Source organism: Pteronotus mesoamericanus, unplaced genomic scaffold (assembly GCF_021234165.1).
Source record: "Pteronotus mesoamericanus isolate MK-2021 breed Mesoamerican mustached bat unplaced genomic scaffold, CSHL_Meso_final scaffold_582, whole genome shotgun sequence".
NCBI classification, from domain to species: domain Eukaryota; kingdom Metazoa; phylum Chordata; class Mammalia; order Chiroptera; family Mormoopidae; genus Pteronotus; species Pteronotus mesoamericanus.
In genome coordinates, this window is record NW_026555323.1 from 974,070 (window position 1) to 990,275 (window position 16,206).

Genomic DNA, 16,206 nt, shown 5'->3' on the forward strand with positions numbered 1-16,206 from the left:
CCAAGTCAGCAATAAAAACGGACTATTAGCACAGACCCTACAGACAGGAACAGAATAACAAGAACACCGTTAATAACTTCATGCCAACCTAGTCAACAACCTATGTAAAATGGAATGTTTTCTTAGAAAGTGTAAGTTACCAAAACTGACTCAAGGAGAAATAGAAAAATCTGAATAGAATGATATCAAGTAAAAAATTGAATTAATAAAAAAATCTTTCCACAAGACAGACGCGGCTGGCTTCCCCGGTGAATCTCTCAAACATTCAGTAAGAAGTAATACCAGTTCTATACAAATGCTTTCAGAAAATAATAGAGAGAGGACATTTCCTAACTCATTTTCCGAGGCCAGTGTTACTCTGATTCTAAAGACAAAGGTATTATGGGAAAACACAGACCGACATCTCTCATGAACAGAGATCCAGAATCTTTAACAAAATGTCAAATATAATGCAACAATATCTAATCCAATGCAAAAGGATAACACCTCATAACCAAGTAGGGTTTATTCCAGGAAAACAAGCTGGACTGAACATTCAAAAATCAACACAATGTTCCATATTAACCGAATTCAGGAGAAAACCTGTACAGTCATTCTAATAGATGCATAAGAAGCATTTGACAGCATTCAAATTCATCATAAAAACTCTCAGAAAACTAGGAACCTCAAATGGATCAAGGGTATTTTTGAAAAACCTAGAGGCCACCTCATAGTTAATATCGAAAAACATAACTGCTTTTTGCTGAGATTGAGAACATGGTACACCTATTACATGTCCTGCAGGCCACAGTTCTAAAGAAATACAGGGCACCAAAATGAAAATGGAAAAAGTGAAACTGCCTCTAGTTGTAGACGATATTGCTTATGTAGAATTTCCCACGTAATGCACACTCCCCCCGCCAGTATTACTAGAATTAATAAATTAACAAAGCCACAACGGCAAGATCATATAAAAGTAAATTGTATTCTCCTATTTACAAACCACTGGAAACCATTTAAGGAACAACTGCATTTACAGTGCTTACCAAAAACATTAAAAAGAAAATTGGGAGTAACACTAACAGAATATGCCCAAGATCTCTACAGCAAAAAAAAAAAAAAAAATACTGAGAGATTGTTGAAAAATTTAAAGCATTTTTTTTTTCATTGCTTTTAGAGAGACAGGAAGGGAGGGAGGAAGAGAGAGACAGACAGGCAGACGTCAATTTGTTGCCTTCTCATACATGTCCCGACTAGGGATCAAATACACAACCTGAGTACGTGCCCTGACTGGGAATCAAACCCGCGACTTCCATGCACGGGATGATGCTCCAGCCAACTGAACCACACCAGCCAGGGCACAACCAAAGCATTTTTAGAAGAATGACATTGGAGCTACAGCTCCCTCCCTGATTTCACAACTCAACTCTAAAGCTATGGCAATGAAGCCAGCGTGGTGCTGGTAAGAAATAGATCAATGCGATGGAATAGAACATCCAGAAATAGACGCTATAGATGTGGTTGACTGATTTTCACCACAAGCGCCACACAGCAAGTCGATGGGGAATGGAACATCTTTTCAGCCAATGGTGCCGAATCAGGTGGATGTGTGTAAGTGCTAGAATTAAGTTATGCTCATTCCTTTATCTGTTTAGTAGTATCTCAACTGAAGCACCTATTTTCATCTGCTTGTATTGATGGCTTGGGACTTATTCTCCTCTTCCTCCTCCTCCCCCCTCCCCTCCCTCTTTCCATTTCTGTCTCTGTATTTATCAATTGCCCATGAGTAAGTATATAAATTTTTCGTCCTAACTCTCAGTTGAATACTTTCTATTTGTTTTCTATTTTATTCTTTTCTCCTCTTTCCTTCCTTTGGGTTCAGTTTGTTGTGTGTGTGTTTTTTTCCTAACCTTTGAAGATAGTGCTTAGGTTTTATCTTTTCATGCTTCCTATGTTCCAATATGATATTTAAGGCCACAAATTTCCCATCAGCATAGATTTAGCTGCATCCTCCGAATTTTGATATGTATTTTTATTGTATTTACATTTTTATTCATTCAAACATTTCCAATTTCCATTTTGATTCTTTTGACGCATGTTTATTTTTTCTTTGGCAAGTTCCCAAAATGATTGTGGATTTATCTATTTGTGCTTGTAGTTCTATTTATGTTTTATGTACTTTGAGGCTGTATAAATTTAGAATTGTTAATTCTTGGTGGTGAACCAAGACCTACAAAACTTTCATTTGTTAAAATTTGCAAGGTACACATATATTTCTATCCTTCAACTTTCCTGCACCATTATGGTTTAGAAGTGTCTTTGGCAAATAGCATGTATTTGGGTATAAAGCTCAAATTTTTAATTTGGTCTGACAGTTTTTACGTTTTAAGTAATACATGTTTATTCTCTTTATATTTAACAACATTAACTTATATGCTGGGGTTTAAACCTACCATCTCTTTATTCGTCTTTCATATTTTTATTTTCAATCTCCTGTTGGCCTTTGTGTTCATTAAATATTATTTAAAATTCTGTTTCCCAGTTTTGGCAGTTCTATACCTTTTCCAGGATTCTTTTAATGGCTTAGTCCAAAGGTGACAACCTTCATCCTTAACTCACCAAGGGCTGGCGGTGATTGGTACTTTTACAATCTTTAACCCCCTTTTCTTTAAACAGAATTCCTCTTCTGTGTTGTATACCTGAATTTTCTTGTGTGCAGACTATGGAAATCTGTTTTGGTTCCTCATTCCTGTTGTTTGTCTTCCTATGTCCTTGGCAAACGCAGATGGTCATTTTGTGACTTGATATTAATCATGGGACTCGTGAGTGCCTACCCTTGGGGTGTTTTCTTCAGGAAATGGCTTGTGCCCATGTCTACTGGGTGCCAGCTCGTGATTTCAGCCTGTGTCCAGGGTCTCGGCTCAGCGTGGGAATCCTTGGTGCAGCCTAAAAACTCGCCGCTGCTCACGTCTCAGAGCTCTGGCTTCAGCCTCAAGTTCAAGGCGGTTCTGTGCCGCCCATACCTGCAGCTCCCAGGCAGTAGAGAGAACACATTCATGGGGAGGGGAGTCTTTGGGAAACATGGCCTTGTCTTTCTTAATTCACTAATGCGACAAGTGTGTGTGTGTTTTTTGAAAATCCTCGACTGAGGATATGTTTATTGATTTTAGAGAGAGAGGGAGGGAGAGAAAGAGGCAGACAGACAGAAAGACAGGCAGACAGACATCGATCTGTTGCCTCCCATATATGCCCCAACTGAGGATCGAACCTGAAACCTAGATATGTGCCCTGACTGGGAATCGAACCCGCAACCTTTTTGGAGTATGGGATGATGCTCCAACCAACTGAGCCACCTGGCTAAGGCCCAAGTGTGCTTTATTCAGGATCTATTTCTTTGGCTTGTAAAAGGGAACCTTAGTCCTCCTAGTATATTATTTGGAAAAAAGTAGTAGCATTGATGTATTGTATCTGCCTGATTTCAATGGGACAGGGATGTCAGACCATCGCTGAATCAGCCTTTTGCAACCTGGTTCCACAACAGAAGAAGAATGAGCTTTCACAATGTTATGCGATCGTCTCTCACTGTATAAATCAACGGAGGAGACAGTGATATGTACCATCATGAGCATATTTAAACTTGAGTTTGCAGAAGTAGAAAATATATATTGTATACTGACGCCTTTAGGCTTGATACGGTGAGGTATCACGTAGTCATTTCATTTGTCATTTTATAAATGAGTACTTCAATGAATGTTGCATTTTCCTCTTATTTTGACTTTTCTTCTGATTAAGAGGTCAGTTACTTTGAACTGAGTGACTATAGCGGTAACGTTCAAGCGTTTTGAAGATTTTCTTTTAGGTTGTCTTGCTCTGCATGCCGCGGTCCGTGACGCTTGGGACAATCATGTGACACTACATGTGCAGTCGCACAGTTGTCTAAAGCCACATGTCCGGATGTGCGCAGAACTCGGTTTGATACGTAGCGGAGAGTTTCCGTCTGGTTTAGACTTTGTTGTCAATGAATAGCATATATCAAAATGAAAGACTTGGCTGCACTTAATTTTTTTGCAAGTTAAAACTTTTATTTTGGGCCCTGGCTGGTGTGGCTCAGTGGTTTGAGCGCCGGCCTGCGAACCAAAGGGTCGCTGGTTCGATTCCCAGTCAGGACACGTGCCTGGATTGCAGGCCAGGTCCCCACTAGGGAGTGTGTGAGATGCAACCACGGATTGATGTTTCTCTCCCTCTCTTTCTCCCTTCCTTCCCCTCTCTTTAAAAATTAAATAAAAATAAAATCTTTAAAGATAAAGAAATAAACTTTTATTTCAGTAAAATTTGGGTTACACTAAATTAGTGATTCTTCATAGGGGTGATTTTGTGCCTCTGGTGACATTAGCACTGTCTGGGGACACTTTTGGCTGTGATGCTGCTGCCGGCACATCCCTTAGATGCTGCTCAACACCCACAATACACAGGACAGGCCCACATCGAAGAATGGCCAGGTGGCAGGGAGGTGCTACAGCTATCGCGGGACCAGCCGAAATGTATATAAATGTCTAACTGCTCTGCTGTGCACCTGAAACTCATGGACTGTTGAATGCCAACTATCACTGAAAAATAATAATACATTAAAACACATTTTAAATGACCCGATCCCTAATGTCAACAGTGCTGAGACTGAGGACCCCTGCTCTGAATAGATTCTCTAAGGACTTAGTTGATATCGTGACAGAATTGTGATCAAAGACCCACACTCGTTCTCCTTAGCTTTTCTTTCTTTCTTTATCTACTCATTTACTTTAATTGTATTCCCTCTGTTAGCATACTATTTTGCCCTGGCTGGTGTGGCTCAGTTGGTTGGAGTGTCGTTTCTTCTACCGGAAGGTTGTGGGTTCGATCCCCAGTCAGGGTGCATACAGGAGGCAACCAATCAATATTTCTCTCTCTTTCTCTTCCTGCCTTCTTCTCTCGCTAAAATCAATAAACATAAAAAAAAGAAATAAAAAGTACTATTTATTAAAGTATAGGTGATATACGAGATGACATCAGTTTCAGGTGTTCACCAGAGTGATTTGATATTTACATTCCTTACAGCGTGGCCACCACAATAAATCTGGTAGCCCTCTGTCCCCACACAAATTTATTAGGATATTGTTGACAGTTTTCCTCACGCTGTGCTCCATAGCTTGTCTTTTTCTTTTTTTCCCTTCCTTCCTTATTTTTATTTTTAAAGAGAGATGGAAAGGGAGGGAAAAAGTAAGAGAGAGATATCAATCAGTTACCTCTCCTATGCTCCCCAACCAGGGACCAAACCCACAACGTAGGCCTGTGCCCTGACTGGGAATCGAACCTGCAAACTTTGGATCTGCAGGACGACGCACAACCCACTGAGCCACACCAGCCAGGGCTGGGTTGCATAGCTTTTAAATGAAGGCCAACAAGCAGCTCTGCAGAAGATGGGGAAGCTTCAGGCTTCTATGTAAACATGGGCCCACTGACAGTTTTAGTTTTCACAGTCAAATTCAGCATGATGCTATTACCATACAGAGGCTACATTTGAGAGGTGCCGGGCAGCTGTCACCCCACTTCCGGTTCCTCCTGGAGCTCCCTGCCCAGCACCCATCGTGGGCAGCAGAGCTGCCCCCCACCCCGACCCCGACCCTGGGGCTGGGACGAGGCCACGGCCTGAGCAGCCGGCACCTGCGCCCCACCCCTGTCTGGACACAGTTTCCTGGATCTGTGCAGCATCTCGATTAAATAGACCCGTCCTTCCTTTCTTTGACACTTATATAAACACCGCCTCTTCTTTTTAGTCTTCCAAAACTCCATGATGCTTAACTTTGAAAAGAAGTGTGAGGTGCACCTTCTTTGAAAGATCTGCATGGAGCTATGAGAAGCAAGACAGCCTTCCTCTAAAACTTAAATTGAACGAGGACTTGAACATAAATCACTTTCTCCCCCCCCCAAGATTATTTATTTTTTAGAGAGAGGGGAAGTGGGGGAGAAAGAGAGGGAGAGAAACATCAATGTGTAAGAGATACCTAGATCAGTTGCCTCTCACGCACACCCAACTGGGGACCTGGCCCACAACCAAGGCAAGTACGCTGACTGGGAATCGAACCAACGACCCTTCGGTTTGCATGCCGGCACTCAATCCACTGAGACACACCAGCCAAGGCACAAATTACGCTCTTGGGCCTGCTTCCCGGTGACTCTTCAGGGAGCCTGTGTGGTAGTGAATGATTTCTAGACGCGTTTGGAAGGCTAGTCTTTCATAACAAAGAGAGCCTGGGCCTACCTTCTGTTCCCTTATTTTCATCTCAAAGATGTGGCTTTTTAAGGTTTGCGTGTGTTCTCAGCTTTAAACTGATTCTCCTCTTACATCCATTTCTTCTAGGCGCTGGCGCACCTGCACTTAATAGAATACGTCGGCGAGCAGACCACTCTGCTGATAAAGGTGCAGTTCCGGGTGGCGGTACAATGTGCTCCAAAGACTGTGCCTTTGATTTTGTTTTTTGTTTTTTTTTTAAAAAAAACCTGGCAAGAACAGGTCACATTAATTATGTAAAAAGCACTGTCGTGGGCCTGTCTTACCCTGGGTAGCCGGGAGATGAAGGGGTCTTTTATGTCTATTAAAAAATAGACATAATTACGGATGCCCGTAATTTTGCTATTAGCCTTTGGTTAAAACCCCAGACAGACGGACCGCAGTCTCGGTAAGTGACTGTGAGACGTCCCAGCGGCGGCGCTGCGCCTGGGCAGCAGGCGGTGAGACTGATGCGACCTGTGTGCTGCCACCAGGCCCAGGGCCACCTGCTCCCGGCGCGCGGCCGGCCACCTGGGACGCGCTCCCGTGTTACCTGTGGAGCCGGCCCGGCGCCTGGAGCAGCTGGGACAGCGCAGGCTGGTCCTGTGGGGACAGCGGGGCTCTCCCAGGCCTCCCCGTGTGTCCGACGCGCCGGGACACGGAGGCCGCATGTCCCGAGTGCCTGTGATTAACACGGCGTCTGCCCCTCCAGATGGTCCCAGAGGACCGGCGCCTCGCAGCCGCCATTGTCCTCGTGGTCTGGGTCTCGGCGCTCGCGTCTTCCCTGATGGACAACATCCCGTTCACGGCTACAATGGTGAGTCGCACGTCTGTCCCCCGATGGATGGGGGTGCGGGGGAGCCCAGCTCAGCCTGAGCCTAGTGTGGGCTCACCATTCCCGCCGGGGAGGCAGAGCCGGGCCGGGGCCCTGGCCGCGCCCGAAGGTCAGAGCGCGGACAGCGGGGGACCGCGGCCGAGGCGGGCAGCGCACCCTGGGTCCGCCCCACGGACCGCCGCCGCCGCTCAGGGAAAGGAAAGGCGGCCTTTTCATTTGGCTTTTGGAGAGCATGGGAAGGCGCCCGAGACAGAGGCTGGTTGATGGCGTTTGTTCCTCATTCCGCGTGAACGTGGAAGCGATACGCTCTGGCCGGCGTGGCCCCCGGTGCCGGCGGGGACGGGACTGTGGATTGTCCGTGTGCTCCGGACGGGGCTGATTTTGGGACGCACACGAGAGGCCTTCGCGGGACGGAGAGCGCCGTCCCGGCTGTGTCGTCCGACGTGGATCACTCGGCTGGCGTCAGCCCTGCGAGCCCTATGCTGCGATCCAGCATAAAGGCGGGATCAGGAACCCCGGGGGCCCGGGGTGCGCCACCCTCTACCGGGCACCGTGCAGGGGTTCCCACGGCTTCCCATCACCCCATGTCACAGGCAGAACCACCGGGGCCCAGAGGCACAGAGCAGACGCTGGCTGGCGCAGAGGTCAAGAGCGGGCCGGCCTCCGTGGCTCATCTTCTGTGTCCCAGGTGCTGGCTGGATGCGTCCCTTTGTTCTTGGTGTTGGGCTTCTTGGGTTCCTCAAGAGAGAGAAGAGGAGGAAACCCCATGGAAATGTCCGGACAGAGTTTGTCAAGCTTGTGTTTGAGCACCAGGCAGGTAGCGCGCGTGCGCAAGGAGGGGCGTTCGAACTGGCCTTGTGTGCCTACAGTCCCAGGCGCTGTGCGAGGCTCTAGGCGACTTGATCCCATCTAAGACCCACAGCAGCCGCCTGTGGGGACAGCGGGGGAGCAGGGCCAGTCGGTCGTGTGGCCGGAAACAAAGACGCGCCGGTGGGCTCAGACTCCAGGCCGTGTGGGTTGCAGAGCTCATTCTGGCTTCATGTTGAGCATCCTGTGCTCCCTGCTGTTTGACGACCGGCAAAGTGCTTTGGATTTTGATGGCCGGTCCCAGCGCGGCAGCCCCCGCGGGCTGCCCTGGGCTTCCGTGGCTGTGACGTCCCTGTCCTTTCCCTCTGCAGATTCCCGTGCTCCTGAACCTGAGCCAGGACCCGGAAATCAGCCTGCCCACGCCGCCGCTCATGTACGCGCTGGCCCTCGGCACCTGCCTCGGAGGTAAGAGTGCTGGGGGCGCGGCGCAGCGACGCCCAGGGGCGCCGAGGCCCGGGCCCTAAGGAGGGTCTGGGACCACCTTCTGCTGTGACTGAAGCGACTCTGAAGCTACTCAGTTCCTCGGTGCAGCCTGTCGCTTCCCACTCTGTATGGAGGGCTCAGGGGCACGGGGGTGAGAAGGGAGGACACTCAGCGCACGCTCCGGTGAGGGGCGGGGGCAGCTGGGTCTCAAAGGGGGAGGAGCCCCCGGGCTGGTTCTGATTTCCCCGGACCTTGTACAGTGAACATGGAGGGGTGACCAAGGAGAGAAATTAACGCAGACCATTTACATGGCTAATGACCTAAAATATAGCTGAACACGTGTTCACTGAGCCCTTCTGGGGAACAGGGACGCAGCTTTAACCAACAATGAAGGTGTCAAGATTCGGGATGCTGTAGCTCTACAGGTCGTTGAATGGTGCGTGTTCGCAGTCCCACAGACGCCCCGTTGTGCTGGGCGCTAACGTGCACTTCTTCTGTTGCGGGGGGGCCTCTCTCACTGACTCGGAATTTGACATTTAAAAAATTGTGGTAAAATGTACATGGCATAAAGTTTACGGTTTTGACCCATTTTCTTAATCCTCACTTGAGGATATTATTAGTATTATTGATTTGAGAGAGAGAAGAAGGGGGGAAGAGAGAGAGAAACATTGATTGGTTGCCTCCCATATGCTCTCCGAGCCGGGATGGAACTAGCAACGTTGGTCTGTGCCCTGACTGGGACTTGAACCTGCAACCTTTTGGTGTATGGGACAATGCTCCAACCAGCTGAGCCACCGGCTGCTGTGAGTTTAACCAATTTTAAGTGTACAGTTCAGCGGTGTTCAGTACATTCACAGTGTTGCGCAACCGTCACCGCCATCCATTTCCAGAACTTTCCATCATCCCAAACTGAAACTCTACTCATTACACCATAACTCCTTCTTCCCCCAGGGTTTGACATTGTGAAGGCCGTTTTAAATAAAAATTTTCGGTTGGTTGGAGAAATATCATTTGCTGTGTAAATTGTGTGTGATACACTAGATAGTTTGAAATGACAAAAAAATTTTTTCCTTGTCTGATGCCAGTACCTTTTGGCTGTTCTTTTTACTAAGAGCTAAGAACAATTCAAATAAATCTTGAGAAAACGCTGCCTTCCCTGGGCTTCCTAGAAAGCAGAGGTAGAGTCAAGTTTGCCTGCCGATGCTTTTTTGGGAGATGCGATTCTGGGGCCAGAAACAGAGGCAGGATGTGAGGTGAAACAGAGGAACGAAAACAAATACAGCAGTACCTCGGTAGTCGTCGGTAATTTGTTCTGGAACTCGTGAGGAGTACCAAGCAAGCGATGAGTGATGAAGCATTTTCTCTTCCGGGGCAGCGTCATGACGCCTCAGGTTCTAGCAAGTGCGACGAGTCCCAAGCAAGTGCCAAGTGCCGAAACATTTTTTCTCATCAAAATGTGACGAGTACAGGGTTTGACGAGTTCTGAAGCCCATGAGTACCGAGGTATGACTACATGTGGAGCCATCGGATGGGGCGTTTTCTAAGTGGGTTCCGTAGAAGCACTGTGCCTTGGAGGGGATGAGGGAGACAGGGAATTATCTGTCTTCTATTTGCTCCATCCTGTTTCCTGTCTCTCATTGGTCATGTTTGACACAGGGACTTCTTACTCCAGTTAGGAAGTGTAAGGTTTCAGGAATCTGTTGTTCTCAACACCACAGAGAAGAAACAAGATAAGCAACATGAACTACAAAGTCATAGTTTAAAAAACCAGCCCTGGCTGGTGTGGCTCCGTGGATGGAGTGCCGGTCTGAGAACCAAAGGGTCGCAGGTTCGATTCCCGGTCAGGGCACATGCCTGGGTTTTGGGCCAGGTCCCCAGTAGGGGGCATGCAAGAGGCAACCACACTTTGACATTTTTCTCCCTTTCTTTTTCCCTCCCTTACCCTCTCTAAAAATAAATAAGTAAAATCTTAAAAAAACCAACAAAAACAACAAACCACCAGAATTGTGAAGATGCACAGAGACGCACATGAAGTGAAGTGACAAGCTCCTGTGAGGGAACATGGGTTCTGTGCTTTCTGTCATGGGTGAGGCAGGACAGGCAAATGCAGCCCCTCAGTGCCTTTGCTGAGTGTGCAGTGAAGCCCAGGATGCTGCAGTAATGAGGGAAGAGCCTTGGACCTTCGTAGACTGCGCTGCAGTGCAGGGGAGGGGGGCAGAGAGCACCCTTTGAAGGACAGAAAGCCCCGCCCACACAGAGAATCTTCAGCCATCAGTGGGCTGTAAAAAGAGGAAGCTCTTATGGTTCAGAATACATGTGACTTGTCTATACAGCCCACAGACCCCGGCATTCCCCTTTGCTGATGTCTCTGCTTCAGAGAAACTTCTGGTCCCGCTCTCAAAACATTCGCAGCTAGAGATGAATTGCACCTTGCTGGAGATGCAGCGAAGCCAGGTCTAGCTCAGCCACAGATGAGGTTGGGTCCATGCCCTGAACTTGAGCCTCACACAGAGGGGATGCTCTCTCAGTGTGTGTGCCTGAGTATTAGCGCGGGTCTGTACAGTTCTTTACAAAAAATGTCCAGTATGCTATTACGTTAATAAAGAGCATCTACAAAAAAACCTACAGTGAACATCACACTTACTGGTTGAAGGACTGAATGTTTGCCCCCTAAGATCAGAAATGAGGCAAGGATGTCTGCTCTCACTGCTCTTATTCAACATAGTGCTAAAAGGTGTAGCCAGTGCAATAAGGCAAGAAAAGGAAATAAAAGGTATGCAGATTACAAAGGAGAAAATACACTGTTCCTACTGCAGATGACATGATTGTTTTTGTAGATTCCAAGCAATCTGTTAAAAAAGTAAAACTAACGGGAAACCATATAATTTATATGTGAGTTCATCAAGATCATGATTACAAGATAAATATACGACAATCAATTTTAGTGATGAACACCTAGCTACTACAATGAAATGTACAATACTACTTATAGTTACTCCACAAATTAAATACTGGAGCTGGAATTACAAAATGCTGATAAAGAAAATCAATGAAGATCCAAAACAAATGGCAAGACATACCGTGTTCATGGATTGATACACTTAACATAGTAAAAATGTCAGTTGTCCCCAAATTAAAATTCAGGTTTAATGCAATTCCTACAAAAATCTCAGCAAATCTTTTGTACATATGTACAAGAGTATTCTAAAACTTATGTGAAAAGGAGGATACATAAATGGCAATAAGTAAATGAGAAGATGTTCAACATCTTTAACCATCTGGGAATTGCACAATAAAACCACAGTAAGATATCATCACACCTATAACAATGGCTAAAAAAAAAAAGAAGTGACAACACTGAATGTTGATGATGGTGTGCAGAAACTGGGTCTTCAGAGTTGGGGTTGTAGTTGGCATCATGCTGGACGACAGTTTAATACTATCTTAAAAACTAAAGCTACACTCCTCAGCATTTATTCTAGAGAAAAGAATACTGCTATTCACCCCAAAACCTGTATACGATACTTCTGGAAGCTTTATTTAAAGTAGCCAAAGAGCACAACCAAACCTGATCTCCCTCAACAGTAAATGTTGAAACAAACTGTGGAACATTATACTAGGAAATGCTACTCAGCAGTCAAAGTCAATGAACTGTTGATACTATGTGACCAGCTTGCTGGATCTCCAGAGAATTATGTGAGGTGAATAAAGGCAAACCCAAAGGTCACACAGTGTATGATTCCATTTCTATAATATTCCTGGAATAACAAAGTTACAGAAATGTAGAAAAGGTTAATAATTACTGGGGGGTTAGTGCACGGTGGGGGTGGAAGGACATGGGGGAGGATGATGTTATGAATCTTTCCTGCCTCAAAGTCAATGTCGTGACCAGGATGTTGCACTATATCAGCACCGAGGGATGCTGGGTAAATGGTACACAGGCTTTGTTCATATGATTCCCTACAACTGTGTGTGAATGTCAGTTACCTCACAATGAAAGTGTAATTAAAGTAATAAAAAAGGAAAAACCAGAGGGAAACATGTTCCCACTGGGTACATTCATAATTACTAAACTAAGGCAGTGCCCATAGATGGATGGGCTTCCCGGAAAATAAAGCCAAGGACATATCCCAAAGTCTAGAGGCCAAAGTCAAAGAAAAAAATTCAGGAGAAAAATAATATACATAAAAGTCCAATACGGGAAACCCAATATTCAACTACTAGAAAAATCTCAGGACAGAACAAAATGAAAGAAAGGAGTTTATCAAAGAAACAATAGAAGCCAGTTTTCCAGAGTAGAAGCAGCGAATGGGTGGACATGCGTCTCCTGAGGTCCCATGAACTTTTGGAACTACAATGAGCCTTAGCAACTTGTCCCGTGTCATAGATCTACGAAACCCCAGGCCGGAGAATCGAACTCTAGCGGTGAGGTCCAGCCTCTGGGCTCTCTTTATGTGGAAAACGGGTGAATTAGAAGTAGGAGGTTTAGCAAAACAGGCTACAGACATTTCATTGTCCAAATTTGAGGCAAAGTAAAACGTGAAGGGATCTCAAGCAGGTGCTGGACTGGGAGAAACGAGATGTGATTGGACGTTGGCCCTGGTCTCGGCCCCGCACGGGGAGGGGGCGGGGCGTGGGCGTTGGCAGGGCTGGGGCCGAGTCCCGAGTGTACTGCGCATGCGCTGACTGGCCTTCCCCCGCTGGGTGAGCGCACAACGGGCCCTGGAGCCTCAGGCACTTGTAGGACCCATCGTGGTTGTTGGTGCCCTTGACCAGCAAGCTTTCATATTTATTTCCATATATCCACCTATTAACTGGATAAAAACAAACCAAAAAGAATGTAAATATCTATTGGTAGGACACAGAGACCAAATAAAGATCAAGATCGCGTGAGGCCGAAGCGGGCTTGGCGTCCTCGCCGGAGATACCTGGAGGGCAGGAGCCATCCCAGCGACACCTGACTGCAGTTACACGTCGGTTCCCTTTGGTCACATTCACAGCTTGTGGGGCAGGTGTCTCTCCCGCGTGCCAAGGGGACCACCAGTGTGTGGAATTAATTTTATGTTTTCTGTCCTGTGGAAAATCATCACTGGTCTGAAAGCGTGGCATTCGATTGGGGAGTCCCTGTAAGACTTAGAAAACGGCCATCGAACACAAGGCAGGGTGGAGTCTGGAAGGACGGTCTGTTGCGCCTGTAGACACGCATACATGTCACCTCTCCATGAAGGGTCACCCGGACACGCCGGACTGGCAGCGGCCACTCACGTGCATCCCATCCCCATTTGCTCCTCTGTCGACAGAAGGTGGAACAGTGGCTTGAGCCAGACTGGTGACACAGGATCACTTGGTCCCTGCCACAAGAAGCTGACCGATGGAACCCATGCATCTTTTTTTTTTTTTCAAATCCTCACCCGAGGACATTTTTTCTTTGCTTTTAGAGAGAGAGGAAGGGAGAGAGAGAAACGTCGACTGGTTGCCTCCCCTGCATGCCTGGACTGGGGATCGAACCTACAAGCTTTCGGTTATGGGACAAAGCTCCAACGAGCCGAGCCACACCGGCCAGGGCAAACCCTTGCATCTTTAATTAAGAAGATGCTACCTGTTAACATCATATTAAACCGCTGAAACCACTGTGGACATTCTGAATGGACTCTCGTGTTCTTTGTCCTCCTCGCACCCAGCAGGGAGGGTGGCAACTGTGGTCCCGTCACACAGTGGCGGCCGATGTCTTCTCCCTGCCGATGACAGTGCAGGGACAGGCAGATGAATGCCTGCCACTTGCAGTGACCGACATGGGGGTGGGCAGGTCAAAGCCATTTGGAGGGAGACACACGGCTGTCTCCTGAGGGCAGGGCCAAGGACGGGCAGGGGGCTGGCTGCGCTCTCGGACACCCTTCACTGTCACGTGGTGCCCAGATGCCAGAACCCAGTTCCAACTCTGAGCATGGCCGAGGGGACAGAGCACGCGGTGGAGACCACGGTTCTGGGCGGTACCGGGAGCCTGCAGCAGACAGCACTGCCGCCTGTCACAGCGGATAAGCCCGCCCTGCTGCTGACACTGTCTCATTCTGCGTCTTCTTGTCCTTGTAACCAAACACACCTCGCCCTGGCTGGGTGGCTGAGTGAATTGGAGCATCATCCTGTGCACCGAAAGGTCATGGGTTCAATTTCCAGTCAGAGGTTTGTACAGGAGGCAACCAATCCATGTTTCTGTCTCTCTCTCTCAAGTCAATAAACGTATCATCGGGTGAAGATTAAAAAGAGAAAACATAACATAACAGAAACGGTCAGGGACTGGCTCACTGCTCGGCAGGTTTGAGCCTTTGGTCGGTGTCTCCTGAATCTGCAGCCACCGTTCCTTCCTCTGCACCAGCTGACGCGCTCTATTTCCTGTACGTTTGGTGGCTGATCTGCGTGGCTTGGCCCATTGATCAATGACACGAGAAACCCGCTTGGGCCCCTCCTGACGTAGCTTTTGTCTCCCGTGTCTCCCGCCTTAGATGTGGCCACGAAGCCACCTGCGATAGCAGGGTCAGGCCTCTCGCCGGCCCTCAGTCCCCAGGGTTCTGGTTGGATGCGGTGACAATGGCCAAGCAGGGACCGGCAAGAGAGTGGGATCTCAGTGCGCAAGGTGGGAGGTCGGCCGCTGGTAGGGTGACGGGTGGGCACGTCCGTGTGACAGCGTGGTAAGAGGCTGCTTGGGGCCACCGGGGCCATGGACTCCTGCTTGGGGCTCCCTTCAACTGCCTGGCCTATGGCCCTGGCTCTCGTGGTCTCTGACTCCCTGGGATCCCTCCCACCCCACCTGCGCCCTGGGGTCTGTCCCCTCCCTTTGAGGTTCTCTTCTGCTTCTAGAAAGTCCTTTGCCTGGGAGGGTTCCTGTGATTCCTTTGGGTCCACCCAGGCAATCCAGGGCGCTCCCCTGTCCCAGGCTGTGTGTTACGTGACTGGTGACGCTGTGAAGGAGGGACGTCCTCAGCGTCCTGTCCTCGCGGCCCTGCGCAGCCCCTGGCTCCTTTCACAGCGCCCCCCACGTGAACAAGCCTGGCAGGCGGCGTTGCTCCGGGGTACGGGTCCCACACGCTGTCCTTGCTCTGCGCGGCAGCGGGCTCGGCACTGACCCCGCCCCGGGTCCTGTCCTCCAGCTGCGTGTTACCGGCGTCCAGCCTCTGACGGGCAGCCTCCTCCCGTGCTCCCGGCAGCTGCAGACTCGCGCTTCAGGGTCACACACTCAGCGGTCACGCACACATGTCAGGCCTGTGCTAAGCTGGCCAAGCCTGGGTCGCCTGTCCCTCCTCGGACCCTGGCCTCTGGGATGGGGCAGACGAAGACGCTGCGGACGCTCGTCACGCAAATCCTCCCCTTCGCTGCTCCTGCTGCTGCGACCGGCGCCGGCCTCGGGCCTCCCCGGAGCTGTGCGGAAGGCGGTGTGCGCATGTGTGTTTTCCGCCACAGATCACGTGTGCCGCTCGGGGGACACGTCACTCACCCGGCTGCAGGTGTCCCCCCTCCATCCACAGAGCGGGGGTTTCGTGTTAAACGTCTGGGCCTGGGGTCCGAGGGACGCGCTGCTCAGCTGAGACCCCCATCCACTGCTCCCCACACACTCGTCCCCTCCCGGGCTGTTGTCTCTACGTCATTTTCTCCTAGAAGGTCAAGGCCGCCACACCCCGCCGCCACCCGCTCACTCTCCTACGAGCGTCCTCTCTTCTGTCCCCTACAACAGCCATAGCCCTACGCATAAATGAACCGCAGCGTTTATAAGCAGTGCATTGATTCGGGGGTCCCCAGTGGTTTT

At 48.8% G+C, this 16,206-nt stretch overlaps 1 protein-coding gene across 2 annotated transcripts in view; it reads left to right on the forward strand.

The window, feature by feature from the left end:
- OCA2 (OCA2 melanosomal transmembrane protein) overlaps window positions 1–16,206 on the forward strand; it is a 139,012-nt gene that overhangs the window by 80,654 nt on the left and 42,152 nt on the right. For both annotated transcript variants that reach the window (XM_054561981.1, XM_054561982.1), the window contains 3 exons: window positions 6,374–6,433; window positions 6,996–7,100; window positions 8,297–8,390. In XM_054561981.1, the coding sequence (XP_054417956.1) occupies window positions 6,374–6,433; window positions 6,996–7,100; window positions 8,297–8,390 (259 nt within the window). The remainder of the gene's footprint in view (window positions 1–6,373; window positions 6,434–6,995; window positions 7,101–8,296; window positions 8,391–16,206) is intronic.